Source organism: Gopherus flavomarginatus, chromosome 11 (genome assembly GCF_025201925.1).
Source record: "Gopherus flavomarginatus isolate rGopFla2 chromosome 11, rGopFla2.mat.asm, whole genome shotgun sequence".
NCBI classification, from domain to species: domain Eukaryota; kingdom Metazoa; phylum Chordata; order Testudines; family Testudinidae; genus Gopherus; species Gopherus flavomarginatus.
The window spans coordinates 20,375,979-20,394,249 of NC_066627.1; the positions used below are offsets into that span (position 1 = coordinate 20,375,979).

Consider the following 18,271-nt stretch of genomic DNA (forward strand, 5'->3'; position numbering starts at 1 on the left):
TCTAATGGCTGGGTTTGGGCTCCTTGGGATGCGCACACGCACCCTTCCTCCAGCCCCCGTCTCTCCTGCTACCTCCCCCACTCCATTTCCAGCAGCTGGTCCAGCATGGAGCTGCTCTGAGTTTTCCCCGCCCCTGGTGCTGTCTCAGGCACATTCTCGCTGCTACCCAGCCTGAGGAAGTCAGGGAACGGGGTCCTGCTGGGCAGGTTCCCCGTCCAGGGAGGAGCCCCATGGGGCTGCTGATGGGGGAGGGGCTGCCTGCAGAGATGAGGCAGGGGGAAGGAATCCCATGCTGAGCAGCCTCCCAGTAAGTCCCTCTCCTCCAGCCCCTTGCAAGCAGCTCCCCCAGCCTTTGGGCATGGGTGGAGAGTGACTCCAGCAGTGGCTTAGGTCTGGCACACCAGACCTGGCAGACAGCTCTGCTCCCAGCCATTCTCACTGCCCCAGGCAGGCAGCGCAGGGCCATTGCTGGTTCTGGAGGAAGAGATGGGGAAAGACCCTAGGGACAGCTCCTTCAGGCCACAAAGTAGTTTCCAATGGGTGGCACAAGGATAATTGTCCCAGTGGCTCCCTTGGCCTTTTACTGAGCCAGCGGTTCTCAAACTGGGTTGGGACCCCAAAAGTGGGTCACGACCCTGTTTTAATGGGCTCACTAGCGATGGTGTTAGACTTGCTGGGGCCGAAGCCACCACCTGAGGCTGAAACCTGAGTCCCACCTCCCAGGGCTGAAGCCAAAGCCTGAGCCCCACTGCCTGTGGCCCACACCCGAGCCCCACGACCTGGGGCGGAGGTGGTGTGGGGGGCTCAGGCTTCGGCTTCAGTCCTGGGTGGCGGGACTCAGGTTACAGCCCCCCTCCCCCACCTGGGGCTTAAACCCTTGGGCTTTAGCCTTGGCTCCCCCACTTGGTGTGGCAGGGCTCAGGTGGACTCAGGCTTTGGTCCCCCCTCCTGGGGTTGTGAGTAACTTTTGTTGTCAGAAGGGAATCACGGTGCAATGAAGTTTGAGAACAGCTGATAAGCTGCCCCTCCCACTGGCCAGAGTTCAGTCTTTTCACTTGTGCTCACATTGGGGCCTGCATTGCTCTCCTGCCAGAGCCACCACCCCTCTGAGCCACAGCCTGCATTGCGGCACAGTTCTCAGATTCTCCCTCAGCTCCTGGGAGGCTGCCTTTGGCCTGCTGCGTCTGCTCACACATAGTCTCTGGCTTGCTCCTTGGGCCTGATCCCAGACAGAGCCCTATCCCACAGGGCATCCTGGGAAGGGCAGGGAACCACATCAGCTTTCATGCTCTTGGGGACACCAGAAGAACGGCACAGCAGCCTTGGAGATCACATTCCCCAGAGAAGTGCAGTGCTCCAGATGCATACACAATGGCGAGGGCACATAGTTCCTGTAACTCAGGCTTACTGGTTGCATAAGAAGGTATAGACAGAGGTGGCAGTGTATGGTGTACTGGTATGATGGTGGCACAGTAGGAAACCCATTGTTAGGCATTTCTTTTTAACAGGAGTGAATGTCACAATTTGTTTTTAGAAGTGTTGCAAAAATTGAAATAAACAAAATGTAGTCATTAAAATAGTACATTTGACTTTTCTGTGGTGGACTGGTGCAGGTCAGATTGATACGAACAGAATACTAAGATTTCAAAAGTGGCCACTTGCAAACTATGTGAATGGGGCATCTCACCATTACTCAGATTCTTTCTGCAAAATCAGTAACATTCTGGGATGCACTTGTGTCTTACCCAATAGTTACATGTGCTAGTTGGGACCGTGCCATCAAGAAAGATGTCACATCCTGACCTTTATGGATTTTCACAATTTAATTATTTCCTAACAACCACATGAAGCCAGTGTATTTGTTGCTCTTTCCAGCAGGGCAGTAGAGGTGACACAATGCTGCAAGGACAGGACTTGCTCAAGGAGAAGATAAGCTGCCCTGTTTCCTGTGTGGGCATTATTCTATTCAGGGCTTGTAATGCAAATAAACCTGAGCATGCTAATTGGATTTTCCAAGGTGTAGTAAATAAAGGCACAAGGGGCATATGAAGGGCCACAGAGACTGGTGGAAAATGTGCTGACAAAACTGTTTTCTGCGGAAAATTGGATTTTCAACAAAACAATTTTTTTAAAAGTATCTGAATCCTCTGGAAAATTTAGATATTTTCATTAAAAAACACCACCCCACAAACTGAAAATTGAGAGATGCTGCTGCAGTGCCTCTTAGTTGTAGTCTGGTGCCTTGTCCACATTTTCCTCTGTGGGCCAGGCTCTCCCAGCTAAACTACATCTCCCATGCTGCACCATGGCCAGGGATTACCATGATTCACTGCCTCCCCTTCCCAAGAGGAAGACCACAGTGCATCATGGGAGACATAGTGAAACCCAAGAATCCAACCTACAAAGGTGAATGGGAGCACAAGCCACCCGACCTCCAGCTCCTATGAGGCATCGCAACAGCATTCCCAAGTCAAATATTTTGGTTTTCAGCTGAATTCTTTCCATTTTTGACTGGGTTTTTTTGTATTTCCATTTCCACTGAAAAATCAAAATTTTCCAAAGAAAATTTAGAGAAAAATGATTGTTCTCTCAATTTTCATTACATTTTCCACATCAAGACCCATTTTTCATCGAGTGACAGCTCCAGCCTGAATGCTACCTGTGCAGTCCCTGCTGCCTTCCCTTGTTGGCTGTTCACGACGGCTCAGGCAGCACAACTGCACTGTTGCCTTTGGTCACTGTGCAGCAGAGCCAGCAAAACAGGCAGGAAGAACCAGATGCATAGATCCAGCCTTCCCAAGCACTGACTGCCGGCGAAGCTCACACCCGGCCTTGTCCCAGCCCTGTGTGCGCTGGGCCCTGAGGCTGTCCACAGCCCTGTACATCCCCGTACTACATCTTGGAAAATCCAGTTAGCATGCTCAGGGTTATTTGCATTACGAGCCCTGAATAGAATAAGCCCACACAGGAAACAGGGCAGCTTATCTTCTCCTTGAGCAAGTCCTGTCCCTGCAGCATTGTGTCACCTCTACTACCCTGCTGGAAAGAGCAACAAATACACTGGCTTCATGTGGTTGTTAGGAAATAATTAAATTGTGAAAACCCGTATAGGGCAGGATGTGACATCTTTCTTGATGGCACTGTCCCAACTAGCACATGTAACTATTGGGTAAGACACAAGTGCATCCCAGAATGTTACTGATGCTGGGCATGTGTCAGGAACAGAGGAGGGCAGAGGAGAAGCAGAACTCAGTGGGAAGGGGGCTGTTACTGGGGATTCATAGTTGGGGGGCACCCATGGAAGCTACTTCCCAAAGCCCCATCCTGCAACTGCAGTGCAAGAAAGGGTGGCAGCAGCCAGCGCTGGGTGAAACTGCCAGTTCCTGGCACACATCCCAGCTCAAAAGAGAGAAGCATGGAGGCTGACTGTGGTTATGACCCACCCACCTCAGACCAATGGCACAGAGGTGTGCACTTGGCTTTGGCCAAGGCCTACACCTCTACCTTCACAGCTTCCCCATCCAGCTCACAGCAGCGTGTATGCATCCCCCTGCCCCCGGCAGGGTGGCTGTTGCTAGCGAGTATGTGAATGGCTTTGGGGCTCATTAGGCAGGGGTGGCTACAGATGCTTGGTGAGTCCCTTGGCTGGCGCAAGGTGCTTTGGAGACAGGATTTCCCCAGCTGAGTACTGGGATTGTGATAGACAGTGGGAAGAGATGGCATGTGACTCAGGTGTATCCAATGCCAGATACTTAGGGGAGTGGCATAGCCACTTGGCCTCTGTGGCTCCGTTTGCTGTGGGAAGGGATGTAGTGCAGGCTTGCGCCTGCAAACCAGAGCAGGATGGGGTGTGTGTGCGGGGGTCTCTTTTCCTTCTCCCCTTTCTTCTCTCACATGTTTTAGCAGTTGAATGAGGAGTGTGTGAGACTGAGCAGGTTGCAGCTTCTCTTGGCGAGCTAGGAGAGAGGTCCTTTCTGGCAGCGCCTCCCCTGCAATCTGTGTGCAGCAGCGCCCATAGCTAGAGCAGGGACCCCAGCATCTCTTCTTCACGCATGTGCAGCTGAACTCAGCTGTCTACAGGTCTTTGAGGGGTGTAAACACCAAGCCAGGAGGGGAGCTAGGAGTAGAACTAGGCACAGAGAGGGGATGTTAAGATAGGAAACTCTTAGGTTCAGACTCTGGTAATCTCCCTGGCAATGAGATGTACTCAGCTGGGGAATGGGCTCTCTGGGAAATGGAGGAAGATGAAGCCACTACTTTCCTGTGGCTCATTGTACTGGGACACTTAACTGCTGTGCAGATAACTCCTCTGACACAATGGGCAAACCCTTCTCTCCACCCTGGTCCCACACCGCTGGTTTCTGGAACAGTAAACACAGTCAAACCCTAGACTGGACCCTGGGTCTAGAATACACGAGGAAAGTGCCATTACTTGGCACATTTAAGATTAGACTGGAAAAAGCTGGTAGTGACTCTTGTACCCTAACCCTCAATGGCTGGACTAGATGGGATCCTAGGGGCCTTTTCCACACCAGTTCCCAGGAGATGTGGTTTGGTGACCAGATAGGGGTGGGCTTGGAAAGAAGGCTGGAGAGAGAAACTGGAACACTCCTTCCTTCTGTGAGACCAAGTAGTGGACAGTCAGTATTTACTGGTGACTGGGTCACATCCCAGAAGCTCACGGCCTCAGCACTGTTCCAGGGCTTCTAGCAAAGGACAGAGCAATTATCTGAATCTTGTCCAGTTCAGAGAGCGCCAGCCCTGCAAGAGAGGCTTGCTCGTGGTGCCGAGTGAGTGCGGGCTATACTCTTGAAGGAGAGGGAGCTGAATCCAAGATGATCCTCAGTTTGGATGCACTTGTTCCCATGGATTCCAGGGCACTCACTTCAACTTCCAAACAGTAGAGTTGGAATACAGGTAGTGAAGGTTGTTGGCAATGGCGTACAGGCGGTGAAGGTTGTCGTGACTGGAGTACAGGTAGTGAAGGGTACATGCTGTTCAGGAAAGACAGAACTAAAGGCAAAGGAGGTGGAGAAGCATTGTATGTTAATGGTGAGGTAGGCTGTAAAGAAATTAGAAGTGATGGAATGGATGAGTCAGTTTGGGTCAAAATCACTTTGGAGGAACAAAGATAACTAGTATTGGTTGATCACAGGATGACTATGAACTGCCAAAGTGATGTGGCTGTAAAAAAGGCCAATGTAGTCCCATAATACATCAGGTGAGGTATTTCCAGTAGAGACAGGGAAGTGTTAGCACTGTTATACAAGGCACTGGTGAGAATTCCTCTGGAATAGTGTGTGCAATTCTGGTCTCCCATGTTTAAGAAAGATGAATTCAAATTGGAACAGGTGCAAAGAAGTGCTACTAGGAGGATCAGAGGATTGATGCCTTATGGGAGGAAACTCAAAGAGCTTGGCTTGTTTAGCCTAACCGACAGAAGGCTGAGGGGAGATATGTTTGCGCTCTATAAATACATCAGAGAGACAAATACCAGGGAGGCAGAGGAATTATTTAAGCTCAGTACCAATGTGGACACAAGAACAAATGACTATAAACTGGCCATCAAGAAGTTTAGGCTTCAAGTTAGACAAAGGTTTCTAACCAAAAGAGGAGTGAAGTTCTGGAACAGCCTTCCAAGGGGAGCAGTGCCGGCAAAAAACCTAACTGGTTTTAAAACTGAGCTTGATAAATTTATGGAGGGGGTGGGATGATGGGACTGCCTATAATGGCATGTCGCCGATCTGTGACTGCTAGCAGCAAATAGCTCCAATGGCTGGTGATGGGACACTATATGATGAGGTTTCTGAGTTACTTCAGAGAATTCTTTCCCAGGTGCCTGGCTGGTGGGTCTTGCCCACATGCTCAGAGTCTAACTGATCGCCATATTTAGGGGTTGGGAACTAATTTTCCCCCAAGTCAGATTGGCAGAGACCCTGCGTTTTTTTGCCTTCCTCTGTAATGTGGGGTATGGGTCACTTGAAGATTTAAACTAGAGTAAATGGTGCATTCTCTGTACCTTTAAGTCTCCAAAACATGATTTGAGGATGTCAGTAACTCAGCCAGAGAGGTCTATTATCGGGGTGGGTGGGTGAGGGTCTGTGGCCTGCAATGTGCAGGAGGTCAGACTGGATGATCACAATGGTCCCTTCTGGTCTTAAAGTCTATGAGCTCTCTCCTGTCACATGCCCCTGTCCACTGGGAACACTGGTTGGTGTTTTTTGGTCCCAGCACAGCTCTGCCGGTAATTCCCTTGGTGGCAGCTTTAGTGGAAAGAGGGCTCTGAACAGGGCTGGGAAAAATGCCTCAGCCTTAGCTATACTCCCAGCTCCCACTAGTAGTAGCACTGGAGCAGAGAAACACTGTGAATTGTTGCCAGCACAGACAGGAACTGGTGCAGTTTCTATGGTTTGGGTGTCAAAATGGCTGCTCAGGTGAATGACTGGTTCAAATGGGAGAGTGGAAGGGAGCCTGTTTTGGGCAGCTCCTTGGCTGGGATAGTGGAAGGGTTTGACTGGAATGGGGCTTGGGACCTGTTGGAACCTGAGTTAACTCACGTTAATTGGGAGGAGAGCGCATGTTAATCTGGACACTAGGGCTGAGTGTGGAACAGACATCTGTGGCGAGTCTAGAGTGGCACTGACTATCCAGTTAGTGAGCAGTCAGTTATCCCATGTTAAAACAGGCCCCAAACTCTGATGTCCCTAAACTGGCATTCTCCCAGCTTTGGCCACTCCCAGCCAGCACCATGCAGGAGTGAGTGCCACACTGCTGTGTGGGAGGCTGCACACTGAACAGCTGGAGCTGAAAGCAGGACTCAAAGACACCCGATAGGATACTTGATTGCAACTCAAGAGACAGGCAAAGACCTGATCCCTCCAAGCCCCGCTCTGGGCTCCGTGGGCCGAACCACATACTGCAGGCCTGAAGGTGAGAGTGACAAGGTACAAGAGATGAGACACACAAGCTCGCCAAAGTGTTCTCTGCAGGAAGCCTGTTGAAAACAGGGAATCTGAGGGATCTGCACTTCGATCAGCGGAGATGTTTGTTCCTCTGTCAGCCATCCAGGTCCTATTCACTCAGCACATGAACAAATGATGCTGGAAAGACGCCTTTCCTGTGGGGCTGCCCTTCAATCCAGCCGCTCTGTGAAGAGAAAAGCCAGCAAAGGCTTAGTCAGCTATGGCTCTTCCATGGGGTTGGGTAGCCAATGGAAAGGCACTGACTACAGTAATGACTGCAAGCCATTCCCAAACCAGCCTGGGCAGTGCCCAGCCACTCCTGTCTCCACACTAGCCAACTGCCCTGAGAACAAGGCCAGGCTCCGGGCAGGTTCCGAGGTTCTCAGCAGAATGGTATTGTGAGTGGATTTCCAATCGGGGCCCCTGGATCCTCCGTCCACAGCCACTACCCAGCAGCTCACCTGAGCCACTGTAGAAGGGAACCAATGAAGCTCTAGCTCACAAAGGGCTCTGCCTCCGAAGCTCCTGATTGGGGGAAATGTCCAGTGTCATGGACTGGCTGGGGAGCTCTGTTTAGACCAGAAAGGGACAGGAAGTTGTCTGAGCAGCTGGAAGAATCCCTGGCTGGCTGCTGCTACTACTGCTATGGACCCTGCCTGCTTGCATGACTCCTGGTTCCTGCCTTCCTCCCTGTTGCTGTCATCCCCCCGTCTGTTCCCAGTTCCTGCTTTCCTGCCTCACTCCGCATCCCTGGTCCTACGCCCGACCCCGATGCTGACTCCAGCTTCGACCTGGCGCCTGACTCTAGCCACAAGGCCTGACCACCCAAGCCCCACTCATTACAGGAACCAGGGCACTGCCATCCAGGGTTCCAGCTAGGGTTTCCAACTGTCTAATAACACAAACTCAAACACCCTTGCCCTGCCCCCTTCCCCGAGGCCCCACCCCTTCCCCGCCCCTTCACCAAGGTCCCGCTCCGCTCACTCCATTCCCCCCTCCCTCCGTCGCTTGCTCTCCCCGACCCTCACTCACTTCACTGGGCTTGGGCCAAGGGTTTTGGAGTATGGGAGGGGGCTTTGGGCTGAGCCTGGGGCAGAGGGTTGGAGTGTAGGAGGGGGTACAGGGTGCAAGCTCTGGGAAGGAGTTTGGGTAATGGAGGGGGCTTTGGGTGCTGGAGGAGGTGTGGGCTGAGGCAGGAAATTGAGGTGCAGGACTGGGTGTGGACTGTAGGAGGGAGTTTGGGTGCAGGAGGGGTCTCAGGGCTGGGGCAGGGATTGGGGTGTGGGAGGGAGTGAGGGGTGTGAGTTCCAGCTGGGGTGTGCTCACCTTGAGTGGCTCCTGGTTGGCAGTGCAGCCACACTAAGGCAGGCTCCTTGCCTGCCCTGGCCCCACACTGCTCCCAGAAGCAGCCACTATGTCCCTCTGGCCCCTTCCAGGGCAGGGGTCAGTGTGTGCTGCATGTGCCCTGAGCCCTGACTCTGCAGCTCCCATTGGCTGGGAACTGCGGCCAATGGGAGCTGCGGGGATGGAGCCTGCCTTAGCAGAAGCCACGCGAGGTAAGTGGGGACAGGGGGCTCCTCATGCTTTCCCCTCCACACACTGCTCCCGGAAGCAGCCAGCACACCCCCAGAGGGACAGGGGGCTCCGTGCACTGCCCCTGCCTGCAGGTACCGCCCCCACAGCTCCCATTGGCCACAGTTCCTGGTGGATGCTGGGGAGGGGGTGCAGGTGCTCGGGTGGGGGGAGTCATGGCCCGGGCTGGGGGCATGGGTACTGGGCAGGGGTTGGTGGGGCTGGACCAGGCTCCCTACTCAGATCCTGCAAAGTGGTGGTCCCAGCTCCCTAGCTACACATGCTTCCTCTGCTCCACCCCAATCCCCAGTTCTGCAGCTTCCATTGGCTGGGAACCATGGCCAATGGGAGCTGCCGGGGCGGTGCCTGTGGGTGGAGGCAGCATGTGGAGCTCCCACCCTGGTAAGCACTGGCCTCAATCCCAGGCCCTGAGCCCCCCCGCCACCCAAACTCCTTCTGCTGGGGAGCAGAGGGGCTCTGAGACTGCCCCAGCAGCAGCCAGTGGTATCTGAAGTTAGGAATGTGTCTATGCATCTATTACAAATGTGTTTACACCTGGGGAATGCAATAACTCTAGATGGCTGGCTGGGAAGGGCCATTAGGGAGAACAAAAGGTCTTAGAAGATGCTAATCTTCCACTGGGGAGCCTTCCTGGGAAGCCTTCTTGAGGACACTGCAAACAGCCTCTGAGTCATGGCTGCGGTGGCCCTCCAGGGATATGTGACCAAGTCACCTGGTACTGGACTCCATGATAATACTAGTGTTTTTCCACTGACCAGGCATGGGAATAGAACTGGGAGACAAAGGATTCCCGCCTTACGCAAAAACTATTTAAGGTAGGGGAGTGACATCATTGTGGTTCGTTCTTCACTGACTCCCTGCCCAAGAAAGAGGACTGAACTAGGGGAGAAGGGCTTAATCCAGGCTAGTGGGTTGTCTAGCCTGTGAAAGGAATAACTGGAGTTTTAAGCTGCAAGCAAGTGCAGCTTGCCCTCAAGAATCTCTGCAATCTGCCTAAAACAACATTTAGGGTGAGAATTTGCTGCACATATCCAATTTCTTTGGAATATTAAGATTAGATTGTGCTTTTGTTTTATTTGCTAGGTAATCTGCTTTGATCTGTTTGCTATCCCTTATAATCACTTAAAATCTATCTTTTGTAGTTAATAAACTTGTTTTGTCTAAAACCAGTGTGTGGAAATCATAACCATGGGGCAGAAAGCTGTGTATATTCCTCTCCACATTGAGGGTGAATTTCATGACCTTATGTTGCACAGATCTCTGTGTAGAACAAGACGGCATAATTTTGGGTTTACCCTCTAGAGGGCGGTGTGCACTTGAGTACTGGGCTGTACCTTAGCTGAGCCTTCCCATGCAGAGCTGATATCAGCATCTGTGTGAATCTGCAGCTGGGTGTGTCCCTGCCTGTATGTGTGCTGGTAAAGTGCAGTCTGAAGCCTGAGGGAGGGCTTGGCAGGCTGCAGACCAGTACAGTGTTAAGGGAACCCAGGCTGGTGGGTCAGGTGGGCTCCGTGGTACCCCAGGCCCAGGTGGTACCCCGGAGAGGGGGGAGAGGGGAGCCGTCATAATTATTATTTTTTAATAAAATGGTGACATCTGTATTGTTTGTCTTGGAAGAGCCAGCCATAAGCTAGATTTCTAGATGTCCAGTAGAGATAGGACAGGTACAACTGGTTCCCAATATTCTAACATTTGCATTTCAAGTTTGTAGCTGGTTAGCGCCACAGCAGAACCTGAAGTGCTGAAGGAGAGTAGGGTGTGACAGGAGCAAGCAGATTAACAGGTATCAGTGCAAGAGGCAGAGGGAAGAGAGAGCCAATGAGGTTTCAGGTGAGCACATCAGAGTGGAGAGTCCAGAGGGCTGGGTGTAGAGCTCTGGAGATCAGCAAGACAGGAGTGGGATTGCTCAGCTCTGAACAGGAGACCATGAAAAAAAACAGGACAGCGCTTCAAGGGAGGCAAGGGAGGAAGGTAGCTTGGCTAAGATTCTGGGAGCTGTGGCTAGAGAGGGGCTTGGTGTGCAGCTCAAGGGGACATCAGCATGTGTAACCCACACACCTCCTGGGTGTGGTGTTCTGTCCCATCTAGTGGCACTGAGACCACTTAGAGAGAGACGGAAAATGAGTCTGCTCTACAACTTCGGCTAAGAGCCAGTTGGCTTTTAGCTCATGCAGTAGAGGCTCATGCACTAAGCTCCAGAGGTTCTCGGTCAGATCCTGTCTGCCAGCAACCGGGGGTCTGTCGGCACTACACATGTACACTGGAACCTGCAGTGCCATACTACAGCATAGGCTGATACTTACCCACCAATTGCTGTCCTCCTCTTCAGCCACAATGATGATCTCTCCTACACGGAAGGTCAGCTCATCCTCCCGGTCAGCCTGACAGTCATACAGGGCTCGGACCCGGAAGAGGCGCCGTTTACTCTGCAAATCAGGAGGGGAGAACACCATCAAGCCTGGATCCCTTTGTCCTGCACCATGCTCTTTGGTAGACCCAAACACATGCAGCCTGAGTGCAGGGGCATTTTGGTCCCCAAGCCCCCGTGCACTCAGGGCAGGAGAGAATCCCCTCCAGGCTCATGGGGGGGGCACCAACCAGCATGGGAGCAGGTGAGTGAGGGATATGCCATGGGGCTGCAGAGGATCAGGCTGGGAGAGTGCTGGGAAGAGAGGGGAGGTGAGTGCTGGGTGGCTGTGGGTGCTTTGGGAGCTCTGGAGGGGGTGGCGAAGGGCTGCAGGGGTCCAGATGTGGGAGATTGTGTAGTGTGGCTCTGGCAGCTCCCTAACTGCAATGTTCTTCCATATAGCTGCTAACTTTTGAATTTCTGAAAACCAGACCCCTTGCCCGCCTCTTCCCCCCAAGGCCCCAGCCCCTGCCCTGCCTCTTCCCCCCAAGGCGCCGGCCCCTGCCCTGCCTCTTCCCCCCCAAGGCCCCGGCCCCTGCCCTGCCTCTTCCCCCCAAGGCCCCAGCCCCTGCCCTGCCTCTTCCCTCCCAAGGCCCCAGCCCCTGCCCTGCCTCTTCCCCCACAAGGCCCCAGCCCCTGCCCTGCCTCTTCCCCCCAAGGCGCTGGCCCCTGCCCTGCCTCTTTCCCCCCAAGGCCCCGACCCCTGCCCTGCCTCTTCCCTCCCAAGGCCCCAGCCCTTGCCCCGCCTCTTCCCCCCAAGGCCCCAGCCCCTGCCCTGCCTCTTCCCCCCAAGGCGCCGGCCCCTGCCCTGCCTCTTCCCCCCAAGGCCCCAGCCCCTGCCCTGCCTCTTCCCTCCCAAGGCCCCAGCCCCTGCCCTGCCTCTTCCCCCCCAAGGCCCCGACCCCTGCCCTGCCTCTTCCCCCCAAGGCCCCAGCCCCTGCCCTGCCTCTTCCCTCCCAAGGCCCCGGCACCTGCCCTGCCTCTTTCCCCCCAAGGCCCCAGCCCCTGCCCTGCCTCTTCCCTCCCAAGGCCCCGGCACCTGCCCTGCCTCTTCCCCCCCAAGGCCCCGACCCCTGCCCTGCCTCTTCCCCCCAAGGCCCCAGCCCCTGCCCTGCCTCTTCCCTCCCAAGGCCCCGGCACCTGCCCTGCCTCTTCCCTCCCAAGGCCCCGGCACCTGCCCCACCTCTTCCCCCCAAGGCCCCAGCCCCTGCCCCGCCTCTTCCCCCCAAGGCCCCAGCCCCTGCCCTGCCTCTTCCCTCCCAAGGCCCCGACCCCTGCCCTGCCTCTTCCCCCCAAGGCCCCAGCCCCTGCCCTGCCTCTTCCCTCCCAAGGCCCCGGCACCTGCCCTGCCTCTTTCCCCCCAAGGCGCCGGCCCCTGCCCTGCCTCTTGAGGCCTCAGCCCCTGCCCTGCCTCTTCCCCCTAAAGGCGCCGGCCCCTGCCCTGCCTCTTTCCCCCCAAGGCGCCGGCCCCTGCCCTGCCTCTTCCCCAAGGCCCTGCCCGTGATCCACCTCTTCCACTGAAGCTCCACCCCCTGCTGGCTCCTCTCCCCCACCTTCACTCACTGCTCTACCCCGCCCTCGTTGCTTGATCCTCTCCACCTCTCTCCCCCTGCCCCTCACAGCTGGGCTCCCTCTGCTTCTCCCTGGCTGGGACAGGAGCTGGAGCCTCCTGCCTGCTGCCCATGAGATGCAGTAGGAGGCGGCCCCGGCTGAGCAGGAGCTGGTGTGGGTTGATGGCCCGGCGCCTCTCTCCCTCCTGCGGTAACCGGACTTTTGGTGTCTGGTCAGTAAATCTGACGGGACTTAGCTAGGTCCCCTTTTCGACAGGACTTTACAGTCGAAAACCGGACACCTGAAAACCCTATAATCTTCCCAGAGACAGCAAGTCCTGTGTCCTTGTTTATTTGCTGCCCTGTTGGCTTTTGGGAGAGAGGGGGGCTTGTGTGGAGCTCTCCTGGGGGCAGGGAGCCTGGGGGAAGGGTTGGTGCTAGGAAGGGAGAGGTGGGAGAGTGAGGCAGAGGCTCTGGCCTCCACAGGGCCCCAGTGACAGGGCACCACCCAGGAGGCTGAGGGCCTGATCTGCAGCATGCACCCTTCACCATGCACTGTGTGTACCTCCCCCCCATGCACACGCCTGCGTCTGCCCGGGCAGAGGAGCTGACACGTCCCCAGGGATGCACGCTCACCCACTCTGTATGTGCTCTCAGGGGAAGGGAGCAGGCAAGATCTACAGGGACCCCAGTCCCTCCCTTTAAAAATCAGACCCTGTGGAACTGCTGGCCGCAGGCAGCCTGCTCCGGCTGTGTGGGGATGAGAGGGACTGTGCACCTAGGGATTTGGGCTAGCCCTCTGCTCCCCATGGTGTTCTGTGAATGCCCCCGCAGGGGGAGGGCTCCATGCCTGCAATCAGCTCCTGCCATTTCCACATGGAGCTCTGCTGCCCTCCGAGCCCTGTCCATGGCCAGGGTGCCAGAGGGGCAGTGCTGGAGTTAGAAGGGGGGCACGTTTGCCAGCATTACAACCAAATACGGAAAGAAAAGGGGGGATCTGAGTGCGACATCCCAGACCAGACAACCTACCAGGCCGTCCCTCCTTGGGATTGGGGGCGGCACATCCTCTGCTGGGCCAGGGCCTCCACCTGGGTCTTGCGAGGGCCACGGCAGCCCGCGGCTTCTTCCTTTGCTGTGGCCGGCCTCACAGAACGTCTCCACTGTCCCCAGGGCAGCTAGGACACCAGCAGAACAGTCACCAACTCCCTCTCTTCACAGGCGCTCAGCACCACCCACAGGGCAGCACAGGATGCTCAGCACCACCCACAGGGCAGCACAAGGCGCTCAGCACCACTCGCAGGCAGCACAGGGCACTCAGCACCACCCGCAGGGCAGCACAGGGTGCTCAGCACCACCCACAAGGCAGCACAGGGTGCTCAGCACCACACTGTGCCAGCCAGGCCCCCTCTGGCAGCTGGCTGGTCAAAGGAGGGAGACAGGAGAACCGCTCAGCTGGGGCAAGATGGCAGAGGGCAGTGGGGCTGGGGTTAGACAGCAGAGAGCTGGGCAAGGGGTGGGATGGCAGAGGGCTGGGGGAGAGGTACAGTGGCAGAGGGGTGGGGCAGTGGAGGATGGCAGTGCTGGGTGAGGGAAGGGACGGCAGAGGGGCTGAGGGAGAGGTATGGTGGCAGACGCGGAGGGCAGTGGAGGGTGGCAGTGCTGGGCGAGGGAAGGGACGGCAGAGGGGCTGAGGGAGAGGTACGGTGGCGGAGGGGTGGGGCAGTGGAGGGTAGCAGTCCTGGGCAAGGGGAGGGATGGCAGAGGGGCTCGGGGAAAGGTACGATGGCGGAGGGGTGGGGCAGTGGAGGGTGGCAGTGCTGGGCGGGGTGGGATGGCAGGGGGGCTGGAGGAGAGGTACTGTGGCAGAGGGGTGGGGCAGTGGCGGGTGGTAGTGCTGGGCGAGGGGTGGGATGGCAGAGGGGCTCGGGGAAAGGTACGATGGCGGAGGGGTGGGGCAGTGGAGGGTGCCAGTGCTGGGTGAGGGGAGGGTTGGTGAAGGTGCTGGGGAAGGGTGTTGGGGGAGGGGTGAGATGACAGAGGGTGTTGGAGGGGTTGGAGAGGGAAGGATGGTGGCGGGCTGCTGGGCTAGTTGGGCAGTGCCTCCAAAGTGAGGAGCGCTAGGGCAGGGAGCTGGGCCCAATGCGCCAGGCTGCAGGTTGGTACTGGTAGCCAAGCAGGGCTCACATCGTCCTTACCAGGCTGTGTCGTGTCCTTGGTGGTGAAGTGGCTGGTGCCCTGGCGGGATCCGGTGCTGAGGGAAGCCGCAGAGAAGGGCTGGTCACTCAGACAGGACGAGGATGGGTGGGGCCCCAGGTACCCTGTGCTCCTGAAGCCCATATCATTGGGCAGCAGATCTCAGGTGGGCCCCAGGGCTCCGTGGGGTTCCCTTGCTGGCTGTTTACTGCCAGCCAGCCCCACTGCCAGCCCCATTGGCAAGCAGAGTCACAGAGGAGTATGACATTAGCTGGGTGATGGGCTTGGCCTGGGGTCTTTCTCCAGTGGTGGAGGCAGCCCCTCCAGGAGCCCTGCCACATCCAGCAAGCCACAAGGCACTCCAGAGAGCCAGCCATGCTGCAGCTTCCATGGAGGGCAGCCTGGGACTCCTGCCATGGGGAACGGGATGGGAGGTGAGAGGGCAAAGCCTTGCCCACACCTCGCCATAGTGCCATGGCCACCACCCCTCCCGCGGGAAGGGGCCATCGCACAGGGCAGCTGGCCAGACACACCCATGCCAGGGCGCTGAGAAATGGGTATTTAGCAATAGAAGCACGTGGCACCCAGAGCCATCACCAAGGCTCCCAGTCTTGGGACAGTGGCCCTGGGAGACAATGGCTGCAGACGTCAGCGTCTCCCTGTCCCGCCCCCCCCCCAGCCTGTTTCAGGACCTCGTGTTGGGGGCGAGGCACAAACAGGACACTCACATCCCCCGAACACTGACAAGCCCCCAGCCCCCCTCCAGAGAGCCCCAGGTTACCTAGCCCCACAGAGAAGCCTTCTGCCCAGGGAGCTCTCCCCTGTGATCCCCAGAGGCCCTGCATAGCTCATCCCAGGTTCATGGGGCTTGTAGCCAAGTGACATGACTAGGCTCCAGCTCTCTCAGCTTCATGTGAACTCAGGCTGAGGCTAAGGGGTGCCAGGGCCTTGCCCCTGAGTGAGCTCAGCCATGAGGAGTTACCTCAGTCTCCTGGGAGGGGCTTCTGCTGCAGAATGGCCTTTGGAAGGTGAGGAGGATCCAGAATCTGACCAGGAGAAGAGAAATGGCCAGAGCAATGGAGAAACAGGTGGTGTAGTTGCCCGCGGGTGGTGCCTTCTCGGCAGCTGCTGACCCACTGTGGATGGGCAATGCGCACATCCAAGCCATGCCCCACCCCCACCCAGCACCAGAGACCCCATCCCAGGCATGGGGCAAATGTTCAGCTACTGCCATAGCATCCCTAAGAGCTAAGCTGGGCAGGGGAACAGGCCTGGCCCAGAGCTGGGAGCGATGTACTATGCCAGCCAGGACGGCCAAAGATTCCCAGGAGCAGATACTTTGCACTCGGATCACATGCGGCTCCGAGGTTCAGTACGTTCCCCCATGCCCCAGAGGCCTGGTCAAGGAGCCTCAGAGCCCCAGGGAAGGGAACAATCCGGGGTGAAGGGCTGGCGCAGGGTTAGTCCCTGGCAGCTGCACGGTTCAGTCCACTGCCATCTGGGGATCCTCTCCATCCCTGTGCTCTCTGGCCTTCGGGTTGTGTGTGTGTGTGCCTCTCCCAGGATTCAACTGGAAGGGTCAGACTCTGCAATCCCAGGGAGCTGGACATGCCCGGCAGGCCAAGACTGACAGGAATGGTGTCTACCTCGGGCAGGGATGGAGCGAAGGGCAACAGAGACAGAGTGAGCGTCCTCAGCTCCCCAAGCGTCTTCCCCACAGAGCCCCATCCTGCTGGCCAGTCTCTTACCTGGAGCTAGGCTGCTGTGGTTGGGCTGCGTGGGGCTGAGCAGCACCCAGGGCACAGGGTCTGATGAGGTTCGTTTGTGCTTAATGCTCAGAGGTAGCGACAGGATCCTCCTGACTGCAGGGTCCACAGCACTGGCCAGTTGGTTGGCAGGAGGAGCGGGCGGGGGCAGGTTGGGAGCTACACAAAATCAACAGCAAGTCTGGCAGTGAGAGGAGAGCAGAGGGAGAGGGAGGGGGACACAGGGCGGGACTACTGACAGCTTTGGTGGACAGGGCCTTAGCTGGTGCACATCAGAGAAGCTACAAGGACATTAACATAGCAAGGCTGATTTACACCCGCTGAGAATCTGGCCTGCGGTGGACAAAAACTTAGAGGGGCTGATACTGAATTATATGGATAACTACTAATGCTGCCCCTTGCACCTGGGGGGCTGCCCCGCCTCAGCCCCTGAGAGGTCACCACCCCGTGTACATGGAGAATAACTGAAGACATTTCCTCACAGACATTTGCTGCAGGTAGATTGGTCTGGGCCTGGCTGCTTTGACAACACTTGCTCTAGGACTTGGCCCAGTGGTGGTCAGGCCCTGGGGTTGGGGCAGGGAGCTGCAGGGATGGGGCATTGTCAGTGGGGCCAACAGGACAATTAACTGCAAATTTTGCCTAGGATAAGAAGGAAGGGCATTGCTATTTTTTGAAATCTGTCCAGCTGGACTCCCCTGCTCTGGGGCTGGCCCTACCCCACAAACTCCACTGCTGCAGCAGGGCTACCATGAAGGAAAATCTCACCTCGGATTACACTGCGTGGTGGAAGAGGTGGCACACACGGAGCAGAGGCAGGGGCTGCTGGTATGTGGGAGTGAGAGTGTGCATAGATGTCATGCAATTTCCCCTGGGGGGCTGGAATTGCACCCTTTGAAAGCCCTGCTGCATTTCCCCCTGGCTGGGAGGCAGTGGCAGGTGAATGGTAGCAGCTCTGAGGGCGGAGAATGCGTTCCTTCGGGGAACCCAACTGAAAAGAAGAGACAGGCATGTTCTTTATGTGGAGCTGGGAACTGATGGAGACTTTTGGTCACTGCAACCTGGACTGGATTGAATCCAGCAAGCTTCAGCTGAAAAGCTTTCACTCTCAACTACCGAGTTCCCTGAGCACATGATACATGCAAGTGTCATGCCAATTTCTAAGCAGGCAGGCAGACGGACGGACGAAAGAGTTCCACGCCCGGTAAATTACTGTAACAATAATAAGGCAGGTGATAAACAGCAAGCAGCATGGCTGCAGCAAATCCCATTCCAGCCCAGTTTCAGCTCCTGCGTTGATGGCACAACACGGAAGAGAAAATGGGAGCCGTATTTTTGCTCATCTTCAGTGAAGCATCCAATACAGTGTCACATGATAACCTTGAAGGGAAATGAGACATGATCAGAGGCAGCTGCAATAGGGGGGCAGGCAAGATCTGCACATGCAGTCCCGGTTAATGACTCCGTGATGGGAAGAAGTGCTGAGTCAGGTCTGTGCTGCGTCCATACCAGTCAATACATATGTGGACAAGAACCTCGGCTTGTAGCTGGGGACAGCTGTAGTGTGCTGGGACCTCACCTTCTCATCCAGATCATCGTCGCTCTCATACATGTCATCCTGGCCCAGCCGCCACTCATATTCCACGTGAACACGCATGTTGAACTGATTGTTTTGAGCCTGCAGCAGCTGGAACACAGAGGAATCGGGCTCAGGTCAAACTCTCTCCTGTACCCACCTACAGTGCTCTGCATCAAGGCTGAAAGTGGAGTGGGCAGCCCAGGGTCACAGAGACAGGTCCT

The 18,271-nt window shown here is 56.3% G+C and overlaps 1 protein-coding gene across 1 annotated transcript in view; it reads right to left on the reverse strand.

Moving 5' to 3' along the window:
• Positions 1–5,494: 5,494 nt before the first annotated feature.
• The window catches only part of LOC127031590 (arf-GAP with SH3 domain, ANK repeat and PH domain-containing protein 2-like), a 99,867-nt gene continuing 87,090 nt past the window's right edge, over positions 5,495–18,271 (reverse strand). Inside the window, exons 22-29 of the mRNA XM_050918610.1 lie at positions 18,051–18,158; positions 17,240–17,462; positions 16,454–16,630; positions 15,688–15,751; positions 14,708–14,763; positions 13,542–13,687; positions 10,859–10,981; positions 5,495–7,146 (exon numbers count right to left, since the gene is read on the reverse strand). Coding sequence (XP_050774567.1) covers positions 7,072–7,146; positions 10,859–10,981; positions 13,542–13,687; positions 14,708–14,763; positions 15,688–15,751; positions 16,454–16,630; positions 17,240–17,462; positions 18,051–18,158 — 972 coding nt within the window. The 3' untranslated portion in view covers positions 5,495–7,071. The remainder of the gene's footprint in view (positions 7,147–10,858; positions 10,982–13,541; positions 13,688–14,707; positions 14,764–15,687; positions 15,752–16,453; positions 16,631–17,239; positions 17,463–18,050; positions 18,159–18,271) is intronic.